Source organism: Haliotis cracherodii, unplaced genomic scaffold (assembly GCF_022045235.1).
Source record: "Haliotis cracherodii isolate W230 unplaced genomic scaffold, xgHalCrac1.p SCAF_6, whole genome shotgun sequence".
NCBI lineage: Eukaryota > Metazoa > Mollusca > Gastropoda > Lepetellida > Haliotidae > Haliotis > Haliotis cracherodii.
Window position 1 is genome coordinate 24,032,597 of NW_027266319.1, and position 18,714 is coordinate 24,051,310.

Consider the following 18,714-nt stretch of genomic DNA (forward strand, 5'->3'; position numbering starts at 1 on the left):
GAAACTAGATGTTGTGAACTAACTTTTCTAGGTAACTCCAGTGAAACCAGATATTGTGAACTAACTTTTCTGAGTAACTCCAGTGAAACTAGATATTCTGAACTAACTTTTCTAAATGAATCCAGTGAAACTAGATATTGTGAACTAACTTTTTCTGAGTAACTCCAGTGAAACTAGATATTGTGAACTAACTTTTCTAAATGACTCCAGTGAAACTAGATATTGTGAACTAACTTTTTCTGAGTAACTCCAGTGAAACCAGATATTGTGAACTAACTTTTCTAAATGACTCCAGTGAAACTAGATATTGTGAACTAACTTTTTCTGAGTAACTCCAGTGAAACTAGATATTGTGAACTAACTTTTCTAAATGACTCCAGTGAAACTAGATATTGTGAACTAACTTTTCTAAATGACTCCAGTGAAACTAGATATTGTGAACTAACTTTTGTAATGACTCCAGTGAAACTAGATATTGTGAACTAACTTTTTCTGAGTAACTCGGAGATTAGATTATGTGAAATAAGTATTTGGTAAACTCAAGCCTGACCAGGGCGTTCTGAAAAGATCATGCAAAACGGTAGGGTACGGCTGTAGGTGCTAATATATCGATGCCTTGATGTTCTCGCTTCTGGGAAATTCTGTGCCTAGTTTGGCTGGCATCAAATACGTCCAAAATATACGGTATCTAACTATCAATAGTAGCTTTGATATGTAGAATAACCGTTTACCGTCGGGACCGCGGGCGCCCGTCTATACGTCTTGGCACCGCAACTCACTGTTCAAAGCGGCGTGAAACCAACTCACTCAGGCACTCACTAAATTTACCATCTGAACTGTGGGGTGTCTTAGTAATGATGCCAGGAGTGAAGAGTAAGTCTGACCGTCTTCTTGAAGGTTGTTGTCCAGGGAAACACACGCCAAACATCCAGAGTCGGCCAACAAGAGCAAGAAGAACGACTCGCGACACCGACACAGCGAGACCAACCCTGCCCTGAAATCTCAGATGGAGGCTTGTGAATCTATCCTCGTGAAGGTCAAGGATGTTCCTAGCAAAGTCCACGACGTGAGCTCATTAGACGGGCAGGTAATAAAAACAGGAAGTTATTAAACTATCCAAATTCTTTCGAAACATGATTACAGACCTTTGTTGCAGATAGGACCCGGGTAGCCCAGTGGTTTAAGTATCCACTGAACGTTGCTTTGGAACGGGGTTTCATACTGATTTTGACCCTTATTTTGTCAGGGTCGGTACCATACCTGCTCATCGCAGTGGTAAACATCAGTGTTGACTTTCATAAAGTTTAAGCTTACTCACTGTCATGTTTCTAAGACAAAATATAGTTCAAAGCGACGTTAAACTGATACATATAATTCATCTTATGTTCATGTTGAAACCTAAACTTCAAAGGGGGAGTGGTCAGTAAGATCATCAATATGAAAGAGTTCGGGAAGGAACAGAGATACACCGGATCTTAAAAAAAAATTGTACTATGAATTTGAAAAAATAAACTCCATTCTGATTGGTCAACTAGACTGATAGAAACTGTTGATTTGACGGCCGCATCACCGCGGAAGCTAACATTTGTAGAGAACAACTTCTTTCTCATTCATTGCCGGTCGGCAGTTGAAAATATTCATTCTGATTGGTCAACCAGAGGTATCAAATCACAATAACCACGTCTGATAGAAACAACTTGTTTGACTGTCGCGTCACCATGGAAGCTAATAAAAAATTATCTTTCTTTTTTTTAAACATTGACATTTTTTTGAAAATTTGGAATAATGATATATCCTTTGCGTCACAATAAATTGACCGTGTGGGGTAGAACTAAACTTTGCAAGGCTTGCTTCATTTTCTTTATGGAGTGCACACTTTGGATGTCTTATTAATGATATATTCAAAAATAGTCAATATCTTCATTGACACCAAGATTTCGCGTTTGGCTATGCTGCGTTTTCGGTTCCAAATCCAGTTCATTGTGGTTAAATCTATAGGTAACCAAGCTCAACATTGAAATGGCACCGTGTGTATCTCCTAATTTTTAACGGAATATGTTTTCGTATAACAAATATAATTTATTGAGAATATAATATTTATTATGCAAGCCTTTGCCGAACATAAAACATTTTTTTTAATTATTTTTAATATATGACATGCGAAAACACACAAATAATGATCTCGAGCTCTTTTTCGTGTAAGTTCAATCTGAAACAAACGAGGTTTAAGACATAACTTCATTCTTTTACTGAACTTTGGAAATCGAGTAGGAATAAAACGCCTGAGTGAACCGCCCCCTGTACTATAAAGTGCCAAATGATTTAGACCCACGTTAGGTTACAACCTTATGCAATGGTTCCTTGGCAAAAAGGCAACGCGTCGAAGAATGGACTTCATAGAAAGTAGTTCATGCTGTATGACAACATTTGCATATTTATCGGATCGTGATATCAAAATTAGTGTATGAGATTGGTATATCGCATCCAGAACTTGACCCATCATTTGATAAACTATTATAGCTAAAATGGATAGAATTATCATTAAACCGCCCGCAAGTTATCAAAAATGAGCGGGCCACTGTAACTTGATAATGCCCTCATATTGCTTGACGACGGGCCATTATTACGCCCGTTGTTAGGTGACGTCATAGAATAGGGAAAGGTGACGTTACGTTCAATAGTGACATCATCTGGTTTGTTCATTGACGTTTCCATATTTGTAAAAGTGGGTCAATGACATTCTTGTCGACAGCAGTAAATCTTTCGAAACCCATAATGTTGTCTCTTTTTATTTGATAACAAATTCCATCCATTTTAGCTAAAATAACAGTAACGTTATTTTTCAGGGCATTATCATCTGCAGAAGCCCTCGGTCTTTTCCACTGCCCACCTTCATCGGGCAGTTACTGGAAGACCTCAGACTTCTGCAAATGATAATGCCCTGAACAATAGCGTTACTGTTATATTATATACAATTTCGGTTTTATATGAACCAGGGAAAAAGTAAGGACACAAACATACAAGTAGAATCGTTAGTAAAACACGTTTCATGTCATTTTAAACCTCGTTGCTAGGTTACCAATGCGGATTTCGAGTCAAAGTTAACGTGCAGACAAAAACGAGGATTAGTATAGGTGGTTACAGTGGTGACCTGACTGGTCTTGTGTCAACGTCGTTGTTCTTGCTAACAAACACTTAAAGTAGAACTTGTTTTTCACTTCACATTAAGGGTCTCGATGAGCTGAAAACGGTCATCTTCCGGGCTGCCCTGGACCCCGTGAAGTTCCCTCACCTTGATCGGACCATCAAACCCAGCACGATCTCGTTGTATGACGAGATTTTGAAGCTGCGAGAACGAGATTTAGTTCTGTTGACATGGGGTCAATTTTGTGATATAGCCAATCAGCTAAGCCGAGATGGAGATGACACTCTGGAGGAAGATACTGCATTCCTTCAAACAATTGTGAGTTAATATTCATAAATGTTTTGTATGTTAAGTTTTCTAATTATATATTCAAATAAGAGTATTACATGGACTTGAAAATATGGAGGTAAACTTGTTGATATAAATTATTTAAATGATATTTCAATATTTATTAGATATATGAAACACTCAATTAAAATAAATTTCTTTACATGAAACACGACACGTGAAGATCCGGCTTAGAATAGGTCTTCAGCAACCCGTGCTTGTCACTAACGGGATCGGGTGGCCAGGCGCGCTGACTTGTTTGATGCTTGTCATCGTATCTCAATTGCGTAGATCGATGCTCCTGATGTCAATCACTGAATTGTCTTGTCCAGTCTCGATTATTTACAGACCGCCGTCATGTAGCTTTAATATTTCTGAGTGCGGCGTTAATCAAACATATTACACAGTTATATGAAGTCATATCATCAATCATTTATTTGCTTTACCGAAAGGCCATAGGCCTATCTATACATGACTTTTCAAGGGCGGTGGTTCATGATTATATATATTACATTATGTTCTGTTTAACATTCCTGATGGCCAAATGTAGTTTCTGTTAACATTCACTGTATGTTTATGCTTGTTCGGGTTGCATAAAGAAGTTGCTCCATATATTTAGTGTTGTATATGGCGAAAATACGAGTGCTTTGTACCATTTTACTTGAAACATTTACAGAAAGAAAAAGAATGCGTGTAGTTCTGACAGGCTTACAGAAAACCTCAAATTTCTAAAATTATGATGGTAAACCGTTTGCTTTAATCTATAACGATAATATCATTGGATAGATTATGATATTAAAATTTCCTGTTGGCGACTGGCGTTAATGGCAAAAAACAGCCTTCAAGTTTAGACTACGAATACTTACATAGCCGTCCACAAAACACCTGTAAACGAGTATTTAAGACAGATGGTACTTTAAGTCGTGTATAAAATATGTTCTGTCACCATTTTCATAACCACCTACTTTTTGGGTGTGTGGTGGTTGACAGTGGTGGGGTAGAACGCGCAACCTTTTTCGCGAACACCTGGTGTCATCACTGTTTTTTAGTGATCCGCCTATATACTTTTCACCGCTATTTTGCCTTTTGGAATCTGTTTTGGTAGAGAATCGAGACTGGTTATTCTCTGGCGTTGAAGTTTTATATTTATATGAACGACTTTGACTTGTGGAGTTTATAGAGCCACTTTCTGAAAGCTGTTAAATTGTTTGTGTTCATGACTGTTTCCAGTTTGTACACGTAGAGCATCGTAAACTGGGTTTCGATGAAGTTGCTCGTCACGTCTGAGCTTGTCCTCATCAATTTCGACTTCCCGAGGCAAGGGCGTTAACTGACTATAAAAGTCCGACTGGACTTTTCAAGTCAGTTAACACCCCTGCCTCCGGAGGATGCACCAATGTATGAGTATATATGAAGTTTCTCCTACAAACAACAGTTTGCATTGAAACTTAAAGTACCACGAGCTGTAATGGCCCATTTCGATTTATATTTTCTCATCGTTACAGGGAGGTCTCCTCGATTTCAAAATGACCCCATCTCTCTCGAACACTCCTGACAACCCCCCTTCCAACATCCCCGCCGCCGGGACAGGCCGGTTCATCTGTATCCACCCCAGCGTCTTTGCCAACGCCGTGTGCTGCTGTCTAGTGGATGATGACAAGAAAGCCTTCCGGTTCGAGTCGTGCAGGTTCTGGCCCAAAGATTCCGGGTTCAAGCGCCCAGATCCTCAAGTGTTGTGCAAGGTGCTAGAGTCGATACCTCACGAAGGACTGATCAGAGAGTCCTTGCTTCCATTGTTGTGGCAGGTGAGCTATGTCTTATCGAGGCGAACGCTTGTATAATCAGCAAGTGTGAGTGATCCCTGAATGGATTGCAACATTTCATTAGCAGCTTCTGTCATTAGCTCCACCATCCTTTCTATATATGTAAACATGTTACCAGGAACATTATGTAATCACTTAACATGGTGAATACTAGGGAGATAAGGCTACATACTGGGTAGGGAGGGATGTAGTCCTTTTTTTAAATATTGAATGCAAAGTGATGGAACATTTTTTTCTCTCCACCTATACCAACAAACACATTTGAGCACAGCGGAAAACGTTTGTTTTTCTTTCATGGATCCTGCTATGACAAACAGGATTGATTGGGCCTAATAGACGTTTAATTGAATAAAGACTTAGAAAGTGGATTATGTTTGGCCTGCTATGCTACGAAATGTTTTAACGCCAGACAAAGGGTCGTGCACTATTTTGACGTACCTTCTAGAATACGTTAATCCCGTGCTCGGTGTCTCCTATCGAGATATGCTAAATATTGCAAGAGTATTTTTATAAGCAATACTCTTGCAATATTTACCATCTCGCGATCGGAGACATTGACACTGTCTGACAGCCCCTGCCTCGTGTTGAAGGAGAGTAACCTGTACGAGGATCAGATACTGCACCTGGTGCGGGTGTTCACCTACCTGGGGCTGTTCATCCGCTACTGCACCTGCAAGGCAAACTGTGAGGGGCTGGCCCTCCCCTACTACCCCCACCTGTCTGTACAGCGGTGTCTGTACGCCGTGCTCCTGGACCTTCTGCCCAACAACAGACCCGTGAGTACTGACCAACCCACTTGACCTCTCATGTGGACCTAGTTGCAGACTGACCAACACACTGGAACCCTCGTGTTGACCTAGTTTTTAGACTGACCAATACACGTGACCCCTCATGTGGACCTTTTTGTAGGCTGACCAACACACTGGACCCCTCGTGTGGACCCAGTTTGTGGACTGACCAACACACTGGACCCCTCGTGTGGACCTAGTTTGTAGACTGTCCACTACGCTTGATCCCTCGTGTGGACCTAGTTTGTAGACTGACAAACACTTGACCCCACATGTAGAAATAGTTTGCAGACTATCACACAATTGCAGTCACTGGTTATTTCTGAAACGAATGCATTTTCTCTCAATGTTTTTGTAGTATTGGTGAAGCCTGGGTTGACATAGGGTCTGTAAATAATCGAGTCTGGACCAGACAATCCAGTGATTGGCATCATGAGTATCGATCCACGCATTTGGGATACGATGACATGCATCAACCAAGTCACCGAGTCTGGCCTCCGATCCCGTTAGTCGCCACTTGCGATAAGCATCGCCACTCTTGGGACAAGCATGGGTTGCTGAAGACCTATTCTAACCCGGATCTTCACGGGTTTAAACTTTGGTACAGATGCTTGACAAAGGTACTAGCATCTGTACTGAAATGTCGTTGTAAAAGAATAAAGAAGTTCAAATCAATAAGTTAAATTGATACTGCAGCTTCTAAAATGCTTCTTTAAGATATTCTGGCAGTATGGAAAGGAATCATTGAGGGAGATATGGTTTGTGGATGCAAGAAAAGGTTGCAACAGCTAGGGTGAAAATGTTTTTGTCTGAATAGATTTATTGGTAATCATCTTCAAGCCTGACACTTGTGTATTGAATTGATGAATAAGTCCCAAATACCACAGTGTCTCCGTATGTTCCTGATGCGGATCGGGTGGCTAAAATGTGCGATTGTAGGTCATCGTCCACAACGGCCTGGATCGTTCCTCTGTCAACTGCATTTTGTCTGCCATTTACAGACCATCGATAGCTGGAATAGTGCTGACTGTGTAATAAAACCACGCACATTTACTCGTCAAACCTGCTCAATAAAAATGTTGCCGGGAGAGGTATGTCATAATGCACACCCTTAAAAACCACAAACATGCGTTTTTATAGCGAAGGTGAGGTAGCCTACTGGTTAAAGCGTTCGCTAAAGGCCTGAGATCTATCCCCCACATGGGTACAAAGAGAGAAAACCCATTTTCGGTGTCCCCCGCTGGAATATACCTAAAAGACTTACTTTTGACTACAATAGTATGTGATTTAGCAATCGGTTTAATGTCACGAATAACATGTTGTCTTAATGTTCTTCAGCAACTAAACTGGACTCCAAAGCCTTTCAAGGGAGATTTGCAGATCACCATCGGCTACATATTCGCGACCGGTCTCCCTGTGGGCGTGGCCAAACAGCTGCTGGCACACTGCCAGTACGTGGGGCAGGACACCAGCTCCTACAGACACATGTGGAAGTACGGGGTCCTGCAGAGGGTGGGGGAGGTACGTTCTACAAGGTCCGTGGTTTTAGGCGGGGTTGGACTTCTCGAGAAACCCCTTCCTTGAAACCTTGAATGTAATAATGATAATAAGTAAACACAGCGGAAAAACAAAACACAATCTCGCCAGAGTCGGTGGAAACACATTTTACTTTTAATCAATGCGAGTTGATGACAGATATTAAATCTAGAGATGCTTAATATTTCCTTTTCTGAATATATTACATGTTAACTGAGGTCCAGATTTTGAGTTGCATTTTTTCTTGTATGGTTAGGTAATTTCAATAATAAAAATAATGATGATAATAATAATAATAATAATAATAATAATAATAATAATAATAATAATAATAATAATATGCATTTGTATAGCACAGCATTTACTGTGCATAAGTGCTCTGTGATAGTCATGTTTGTCGGGCAGACTATCCATGATATCTATTTAATTGTTGAAACGTATTTTAGGGAATTGCCTCAAACTATGTTGTACCAGAAAGTTCAAATAAAAAGACAAATCTTATTAAGTAGTTTATTATATATCTCTTTTACATGATGCATATCTAATATTGGGTATTATAGTACACTGACGTAAGGACCCTGTTATTGCAGGCTATAGTTTGTGCAGAACACGACAACACCCAGTTCAACATCAGCTGCCGGGTGAACGCCGACGAGCCGGGTCAGGAAGACTCTGCCGTGCAGCTGCTCTGGGTGTCGCTGTCGCAGTTCCTCTTGTCCCTCAACAAGTTCCTCAAATTCTGGCCCGGGCTCTTCTACAAGGTGACGTTGTTTTTTCTTCATTTCAAGGGTGCGCGGTGGTCTAAGGCGACGAAATTCGCCGTGTCGAGTTGCTTCCCTTTTGCCCCCATTTCACTACGACCACGAATATCCCGAATCACCTCGAATAAGAAATTTTTCATGTTCATCTTTTCTTGAAGTTCTTAAATGAATCTTATTTGATTCCCTAACATTCGGACAGTTAGCGTGAGTTCGTCGAATCGGTGAGAAAGTTTTTGATTGTCAAAACCTTTCGTGGAAGGGTCCCCGAATTGCAATTTCGTGGCTGTATCGTAATCCATTCGTAATTAACTCTTATGCATTCTTAGCCATTCTTAGCGATTTGTGGCTCCCAAAATGTCTTGTCCTCAACCCTAAAACATCCCGTAACAGCCACGAATGTCCCGAGTCAACTACGAATCATGTAAGAATTAAATAAGAACCACACGATTCCCCAAGAACCAGAGTAACACGTGGTCTCCGTTGAACCTCCATGGTGGAAATGATGGGTTGGCCACCCTTTCGGGACCCAAGAACATGCCGAAGTGTCAGGAAAAGTACCGATTTTCGCAAACTATTCGTAAAAATGTTGTATTAGTCGTATCATCTTATTCGTTGCGATCGTCTTGCATTCGTAAATGCATTCGGCATCTTACAAATTGTGCATGATCCGTACATGAATCTTGTAATTCGTACATGTTTCTTAACCCATTGCTGGCATTCTTCATATTTTTTAACCCGATTAGCCACGAGTTTTCGTAACTCCGTCGTACGTTTGTCGTAACTGCTTCGTACCTCCTACCGATTCTCCACATTTGCATTATTGGCCAAATCATCATGAATTTCGAACGTTTCCGATTAGGGGTGATTCGGGATATTAGGGGGCCATTAGGCGTGCCAAAATGTCTAAGACTTTGATATTTCCTCCGACACCAAGCTGATGCCATGATATAACTGGACTACTGTTCAAATTCGTGTTAGTCCCATATCATTCTCTCGCTGTTACCAAAGGCAATTTCGTCGTTTGTGTGTTGTTTAAGGCCGCACTCTGTAAGGTTAATGTACATGAAGATGAATTCCTCATGCTTGTCGTAAGAGGCAACTAGCAGGGTCGGGTGACCAGGTTGCTGACTGGGAGGATGCATTTCATCGTATCCCAATTGCGTGGATCGATGCTCATAATGGCAATCAGACCAGCGTCATATAGGTAGAATATTGCTGAGTGCGGCGTTAAACAATAAACAAACTAATGACTAACTCCAATAACAACGCATCTACCCCTCAGATTGTCATCATGCCCTTGGGCCACCAGTTCTACCACGAGGAGAAGGTGGAGAATGAGCCGATGGTGTCCCTGCTGAGGTGCCTGTCCTACTGGCTGGCAGACAAGAAGTACAGCTTTAAGGATGGGGAGGTGGAGAGGGAAATCCACCTGGAGCTGCTCTTCCCCTTCAGAGGTGAGGCTACAGCTCTCTCGTCTTCATACGGACCCGCGTCCTACGTAGGAGTACTGTGGGGTGTCACGCAACAAACACTAGCTTTTGTATGCTACTTAACTGTGTGAGTGACGTGTGTTAAAGCTAGGACGTGACAGGCTTACCCTATTCGTGAAAACCTGTTGTCATCACTGATTATTAGTGATCTGACATGTAATCGAGACTGATTATTCTCAGGCGTTAAAAGGGGTATTCATGTTAAACTGCGGCATGGTATCTCAGTGGGCTAGCACTATAAATCGGCATCAGACTAGTACAAGCAGCCACATACACTCACGATCTGTGAAGATCTGGGGTAGGATATGTCTTCAGCAAGCCATGCTTGCCATAAAAGGCGATAATGCTTGTCCTAAGAGGCGACTAACGGGATCGGGTGGTAAGGCTCACTTGTTTGTCCGTTCCAGACTCGATTATTTACAGACCACCGTCATATAGATGGAATAGTGCGGCGTTAAACAAAAAATAAACAAACAAACAAAACATACACACACATACATGCACGTCGCTATATAATCTTGGACACGACGTTAAACCCCATTTCACCTCACCTCACCAAATACGGATAATTTTCGACAGGTGAGCTACGGATCTATTTATTTTCTAATATCAGAGATCAATGAAACAATGTTCAACGTGATATTGTAAGATGATGTGAGAGTCAACTCCTCTAATTACCCCGATAATAAGTTCTGTCCTGAAGTGACATTAATAAGCTGGTCACTCCTCATTATCACGCAACAGCTGGTCAAGCAGGAGTCTCGTGACACAAGCCTCACACCCTCTTTCAGAGTTCACTAATCAGTTTCCTGGTGGCTTGTATTGATTTCTTCTATAAACACCTGTCAGTGGTCGTTTTCCACTGACCACACCATAGAAAGGTCTTAACAGGAGCTGAAGGAAGCAGACACCTCACGTCAGGGTAAGTGATATCCTTCAGAGAGTATTACAGTCCTGTCCAAGAGAGTATGGTAATAATGACCTATTGGTGGAAGACTGCTTGTTTGGCTGACAGGCTGCCAGGATGAGTGATGTAGGATATGTCCTGTTTGACATTTGGTTGACTGATGACACCTGTAAAGCTCAATAACTGATGAGGCGGAAACTTGTATATACCACTGAAAAAAGGTTAAGGGTCACCCGCTTCATTCATCTTAATACAGTTGAATTGTCATGGCATGACAGATTAAATATTAAACTATTACACTAAACTACGTTTATAACGAACATGCTTATAACGAACTGACGGATATAACGAAATGTGTTTTGACCCCGTCCATTTGCTGTATATTTGCTGTTTATATGCTTATAACGAACTATTCTCATCTTAATACAGTTGATCTGTCATGGCATGACAGATTAAATATTGTACAGTAAACTACGTTTATAACGGACATGCTTATAACGAACTGACGGATATAACGAAATGTGTTTTGACCCCGTCCATTTGCTGTATATTTGCTGATTTTATGCTGTTTATATGCGTACAACGAACTACGGTAATAACAAACTAAAATCAGTGAGTCCCTATGAGTTCGTTATAACCGTAGTTTACTGTAATGTGAAAGAATTGGGTGGTCCTTCACTTTTTTCAGCATCAACCAAGTCAGCGAGCCTGACCACCTGATCCCGTTAATTGCCTCTTACGACACGTATAGTCGTCTTTTACGACAAGCATGGGTTGCTGATTACCTTTTCTAACCTGCATCTTCATGCGGCTCACTGGGGTTACAGGCCAAAACTTAATTAATTAACATCCTAGACTACTGTTGACAGCAACGTAAAATAACATGCATTCATTCACTAATCATATTTCAACACATGATTATGAGAGTGAAGAAGAGACCCCTGTACCTATTGCATGTCGATTGAGCCGATTCTTGGTTGTTGAATGCTATATTCCAGCTACAGTAAACTACGGTTATAACGAACTCAAAGGGACCACTAATTTTAGTTCGTAATAACCGTAGTTCGTTATAAGCATACATACAGCATATTTACATCAAATGGCCGGGACTACAAAATAATTTCGTTATATCCGTCAGTTCGTTATAAGCGTGTTCGTTATAAACGTAGTTTACTGTATATGACAGTGGCCTGTAAGTAATCAAGTCTTGGCAGTCACATGATGTGATGAGCATCTATCCATGCGATAGGGTTACAATTTCAACCAAGTCCCCGAGTCTGACCACCCGATCCATCACGCCACCTCTTACAACCAGCATGGGATGCTGGTAGTGCTGGGACCGGTAATTCGGGTACTCTGGTCGGGTGGTTCCTGAGTAGGACTCGAGTACCCACAGGACTTACCGGTCCCGTGTTTAGTCACGTGATATATTGTTTAATGACAAAAATTATCTAAAACTCTGTTACGCTACAAGTCACTAATGTTCCCATTTCTTTCTGACAATGCACCCTTCTGACTTGTATATGTTTGAATAAAGATAATCTCCAGTCAACTTCAGCGGATGCATGACCAGATCGTTTTATACGTGTATCTAAATACATTTGGTCCAGGGCTATGGTCAAACTATTCACCAATCGCATATTTTGTACCTATCTCTTGAGACCTATAGCGGTTACCCGGGTAGGGTCGGGTAGTAGAGGGGTGGGTACCCGGGTAGTAAATTTGGACTCGTCCCAGCCCCAGATGCTGGGGTCCAACTCGGAATCTTCACGTGATGAAAAAGGCCACTTATCTGATTGACTGGTGATAGCGGGGTGCATCACTGTTCGCCAAAAACACTGATTAGTAGTCATGCTATCAACCACTGGTTCACTTTAATATTTACAGGTGGCCTTAATGTGGCTGTAATATACTACTCACGAGAAGTTAAAGAACACCCGACTCTTTCATGTTACTATAGATAACCTGAGTAGTATACATCGTCAGTACTTTACTGATCTATGAAGATCTTCAGCAACCCATTCTTGCAGTAAAAGGCGACTATGCTTGTCGTAGGCGACTAACGGGATCGGGTGGTCAGGCTCGCTGGCTTGGTTAATGCATGTCATCGTATCTCAATTACGTGGATCGATGCTGATGATCACTGGATTGTCTGGTCCAGACTTGATTATTTACAGACCGCCGTCATATAGCTGAGAGTGGCGTTAAACAACAAACAAACAAACAAAAAATACTTCAAGGTAGACGTAATTTTAATTCTTCTGAAACAATTTTTTTTAAATACTTCACTGCGATCCTCCATCAGAATGCTTTAGTTGAGGGCACCTGTCTATCATGGCAATGTTCACAGCTTGTTTATTGCAGATTGCCCGACTCTGCATTGTGTCGATGACTGGCTGACGTTTGTGTTGACCAAGAAGCACCTTGTGTTCCCGTCTGAGGAGAGCAACACAATTATGGAGCCCAACGCAGACACAAAGACTGCCCTGAAGATCAACCCATTGCTTCTACTCAGCAAGGGATCCATGAAACTCAAAAGCAGGAAGAAAAAGGTTGGTTGCCTTTTTGTGAGTGAGTGAGTGAGTTGTGGTTAACAGTATTCCAGTTATATCGCGGCGTGTCAGCTTAATGTGCGAGGAAAGCCCGAAATGATGCAGGTCTCAGAAACACCACTTCGATGAAACCCACGAGCACGGGTAGTGCTGACAAACCAAGAAACATAATCGGGGCGAACCGGGATTCGAACCCACTATCATAGATTTCTGGCGTGCCACCCGTGCCCCCGCCTTTTTGTGACTGTAGGTAATAAAAATGTGTATTCACAGGTGAAGGAGGAATGTAGTGTATACAAACCTGTATTGATGATGTATTCACTGGTGAAGGAGGAATGTATTGTATACAAACCTGTATTGATGATGTATTCACAGGTGAAGGAGGAACGTAGTGTATACAAACCTGTATTGATGATGTATTCACAGGTGAAGGAGGAACGTAGTGTATACAAACCTGTATTGATGATGTATTCACAGAGGAAGGAGGAATGTAGTGTATACAAACCTGTATTGATGATGTATTCACGGGTGAAGGAGGAATGTAGTGTATACAAACCTGTATTGATGATGTATTCACGGGTGAAGGAGGAGTGTATACAAACCTGTATTGATGATGTATTCACAGGTGAAGGAGGAATGTAGTGTATACAAACCTGTATTGATGATGTATTCACTGGTGAAGGAGGAATGTAGTGTATACAAACCTGTATTGATGATGTATTCACGGGTGAAGGAGGAATGTAGTGTATACAAACCTGTATTGATGATGTATTCACTGGTGAAGGAGGAATGTAGTGTATACAAACCTGTGTTGATGATTTTTCGGGGGGGGGGGGGGCGCGATCGTCTAAGGCGCCGCGATTCGCAGTGCAGAGTTGCGTCCCTTGGGCATGCCCAGAAACCTATGATTGTGGGTTCCAATCCCGGTTCCACTCCGATTATGTTTCTAGGTTTGTCAGGACCATACCCGTGCTCGTGGGTTTCACCGAAGTGGTAAACGTCTGAGACCTGCATCACTTCGGGCTTTCCTCCCACATTAAGCTGACACGCCGTGATATAACTGGAATACTGTTAAAAGCGGTGTTAAACCCAACTCACTCACTCACCTTATTTGAATCAGAATAATTTGTATTGATATATATACTACTCAAAATAAGTTAAAGAACGCCCAATAATTACAGTTATATGAAGAAGTCGGGTGTTCTTTAATAATTTTTGACTACCGGTAGTATATGTCCGTCCATGTAGACAGGGTGGAATATTGTACAGTTCCTGTTTGTCAAAAAAAAAACACACCGTGTGATTTATTTTAATTCATTTTATAGTTCACAAGTAGCAGCATACTGCTGACTTGATAGGGGTTACATGTATATATACTTAAGGCAAAACAAGTGTTGTTCATTATTTATCACATCACCATGCTTGTCGTTAGAGGCAACTAACGGGATCGGCTGGTCGGGCTCGCTGACTTGGTTGATGCATGTCATCGTATCCCAATTGCGTAGATCGTCTCATGATGTCAGTCATTGGATTGTGTGGTGCAGGATCGATTATTTGCAGACCACCGTCATATAGCTGGAATATTGCTGAGTGCGACGTTAAACAACAAACAAACAAATACTACAAGAATGGGTAGTCTGTAAAACAATATGGTTATATATTCATATGATTAGTCACTTTGAGTGTATATTAATTAACCTGGGGTAAAGTGTCATTAGAATTTGAAAAAATGTGAGACTGAATATAGGTGTCCTTGTTTTAATAGAGTGTAGAAGTTAAGTGGAAGCTGGACCCACTAGGTGACAAAACCCCTCCACCTCAACCCATGACTGGAGCTCCTTCAACTAATACCACACACAAGCCTGATGCTAATCAGAAAACAGAAGACAACAAGGAGGAGACAACTCCATTTGCACAAACCACCACCCCTGTTGTCAGTGGTACAGAGGAGAGTAATTCCATCCCACCTATGACTGGCGTGGCCTTGCCATGTGGAAAGGGCGCGGTTATGAAGGCGTGGTCGGAGGAGGAGGAGGTGAAAGAAGCAACGCGGATTGCCTCCGGGTTTGTGGCAGCCATCATGGCTAGCGCTGTGGCGGAGTTCATCTCATCCGAGTGTGAGAGCAGCCAGATGTACAAGGAGGTCGTGTCAGCAGCTCAGGTGAGTCCGCCATGGACTGATTGACATACAGGTGTGTAAGACAAGGACTGATTGACAAACAGCTGAGTAAGACAATGGACTGATGGACAACAGGTGAGTCCGACAAGGACTGATTGACAAACATGTGTGTCAGACAATGGACTGATTGACAAACAGCTGAGTAAGACAATGGACTGATTGACAACAGGTGAGTCCGACAAGGACTGATTGACATACATGTGTGTCAGACAATGGACTGATTGACAAACAGGTGAGTAAGACAATGGACTGATTGACAACAGGTGAGTCCGACAAGGACTGATTGACAACAGGTGAGTCCGACATGGACTGACTGACATACAGGTGTGTCAGACAATGGACGCATTGACAAACAGGTGAGTAAGACAATGGACTGATTGACAACAGGTGAGTCCGACAAGGACTGATTGACAACAGGTGAGTCCGACATGGACTGACTGACATACAGGTGTGTCAGACAATGGACGCATTGACAAACAGGTGAGTAAGACAATGGACTGATTGACAACAGATGAGTCCGATAATTGACTGATTGACATACAGGTGTGTCAGACAATGGACTGATTGACTGATACACATACACGTCAGTCAGACAAAAGACAGCTTGATTGATGGACAAACATGTCAGGCGATAGATTGCTTGTTTGATAGACATACAGGCAAGTCAGACAATGGACTGATTGACATGTAGGTGTGTCAGACAATGGACAGATTGATTGACATACAGGTGTGTCAGACAATTTACTGATTGATTGATTAACATACAGGTGTGTCCGACAATGGACTGATTGATTGACATACAGGTGAGCAGACAATGGACTGATTGATCTATTTACATACAGGTCAGTCGGACAATTGACTGATCAGCTGATTGATTGACATACAGGTTCAGATATAGACATTACTGGGAGTAATTGACAAAGGGCAGAGAGACAGAGAGACACTGGACTAGGTGTAATAAGCAACTGACCAACACGGGCTAGAGAAATACTAATGTTGAGAAACACAATGTTGCATCTGATGTTTCAATAAACTTGCCACTCCACACTGGTCCCCCGATATACCCTGTTCTGTCTCATCTAGGTGGCTGCAGCCAGGGTGACAGCCGAGGCGGCGCGGGCAGCGCAGACAGGAGACATCGACGGCGCAGCCAAGGCAGTGTTGCAGGCTGTGAAGGCCGTGGAGATAGCCATGGGCAAGTCGAGCACCTCCAGCGGGCAGGGACCCATAAGAAGCAGACTGTGTGTAATACTCTGAGGAGCTTGTGACAGTCTTGTGTTTACACTGTGTACTGACATCATGACCAGACAGCTGGCGAGCCCCCCTGGGATGTGGAATTTATGATTCATCTCGTTCTGATATTTATATGGATGGTAAAAACAATTTGTCAGAGAGCTTGACAATGTCACTGGGCAACAGACAGTTTGTGCAGCACATCTGATTGGCTTAGGGCTCAACTGTCTGATGGGTACATGACACATGTATCAACAGAGGCAATATCTCATGGCAGGTCACAACTAGTGCACCGACATAGGAACATTATATGGATATATGTTTAAAAAAGAGGAAGGAAAAGTGTGATTAATACGTTTCTTTTGTTAGATGAATGGCAATCTTGTCTGGTGCCTCTTCATATCAGATAAACAGGTTTCAGCGGATTCAGAATAGTGCTGTGCTGACAGTGTTCCTGTCATAAGTACAATCACATTACCCATGTACTCTCCAGCTCATACTGGCTTTCTGTGTGCTACAGAATCACTTCCAAACTTCTCTGCCTTACCTACCAGTGCTTGTCAGTAGGTGCTCCACTCTACTGTGAGCTACTGAAGCACATACAGCACATACCCCCAAGTCAAAATCTCACCATCTCCTCTGTGTAAAAGAAGACTCATGATTCGGCCATAGCTCCTTTTCCTTCGCCATGGCAACTGTTTGTTTGTTGTTCACTCAGCAATATCCCAGCTATATGACGGCAGTCTGTAAATAATCGAGTCTGGACCAGACAATCCAGTGGTTGACATCATGAGCATCAATCCACGCATTTGGGATACATTGACATGCATCAACCATGTCGGTGAGCCTAACCACCCGATCCCGTTAGTCGCCTCTTAAGACAAGCATAGCATACAATATAAATATATAACGTTGTGCCTGAGAATAATCAGTCTTGTTGTTATGTCGGAACACAAATAATCAGTGATGACACTAGGTGTTCACGAAACAGGTAAGCCTGACCACCCAATCCCGTTGGTCGCTTCTTACGACAAGCATAGGCACCTGTTACGGCAAGCATTACTTGCTGAAGACCTATTCCAGCCGGAATCTTCACGGGTTCCATGGCAACTGAGTGGAACAGTCTCCCTCTTGAACTCAAGAATTCTTCAACTTTCTTTGAGCACCAACTAAATATCTTTTCAAACTCGCCTTCATTGACGGAACTGAAACCTTTCTTGTGCTTTTCGAGCATACATTGCTTGTGGATTTATGCGCTCCCTAAAAGGAGTATCACTATCATTATAATAAAGACAACTGTAAAATTGGTTGAAGTATTTTTATTTCATAATTTGTAAATTTATGTAAAATATAAGGTAAGGCTATGAGGTTACAAACAGGATATATTATGTCAACAGAATGTACAGAGACAACAAGTCATAATGTGTACTGACTGAACAGTTATCTTCGCATAACTGTAAAACAAATCTTAAAATAACACAGGAACAACCCAATTCAAATGAACCTTGATCAACACAGCTTGAGCAAGACAAGAATGACTTTATCTTTAAGTCAGCGCAATAAATAAAAAGCTGTTCATTTAAATACCAAAAATCGTAATTATACTCAAGAAAGAAAGTTAGCTAGCATGAATATTGTTTTGTAACGAAGACAATATTTCATAAAAATATCCCCCAAAACATTCGAGATCCTAATTTTGTTCCGCATATGTTCTGTGATCTGTATTGGAAGTTTATTCCTTTAGTTGGAACTTGAACAAAATTAAGGAATAATTTCCTAATGCATAATCAAGAATTCACTGAATCGGTCTTACAACAGTAAATAGTGTATATCACATCACCCAGTAATAATACATTCATAAAAAAATTCACATCTGATTACATGATTACAAACAGCACCTTTCTCTTCGTATATAAGTCATTTCACCGACCATTGAATACAAGAGTGAAGAGTAACTATAGTAATAATAGTAA

General features: G+C 41.7%; 1 protein-coding gene across 1 annotated transcript in view; it reads left to right on the forward strand.

Annotated features, from left to right (window-relative positions):
• LOC139446033 (uncharacterized) overlaps positions 1-18,027 on the forward strand; it is a 39,583-nt gene extending 21,556 nt beyond the window's left edge. Inside the window, exons 7-16 of the mRNA XM_071227297.1 lie at positions 898-1,087; positions 3,230-3,463; positions 4,978-5,277; positions 5,886-6,071; positions 7,422-7,604; positions 8,210-8,380; positions 9,663-9,834; positions 13,142-13,329; positions 15,095-15,490; positions 16,592-18,027. Of these exons, the coding sequence (XP_071083398.1) occupies positions 898-1,087; positions 3,230-3,463; positions 4,978-5,277; positions 5,886-6,071; positions 7,422-7,604; positions 8,210-8,380; positions 9,663-9,834; positions 13,142-13,329; positions 15,095-15,490; positions 16,592-16,765 (2,194 nt within the window). The 3' untranslated portion in view covers positions 16,766-18,027. The remainder of the gene's footprint in view (positions 1-897; positions 1,088-3,229; positions 3,464-4,977; positions 5,278-5,885; positions 6,072-7,421; positions 7,605-8,209; positions 8,381-9,662; positions 9,835-13,141; positions 13,330-15,094; positions 15,491-16,591) is intronic.
• The last annotated feature ends 687 nt before the right edge of the window (positions 18,028-18,714 follow it).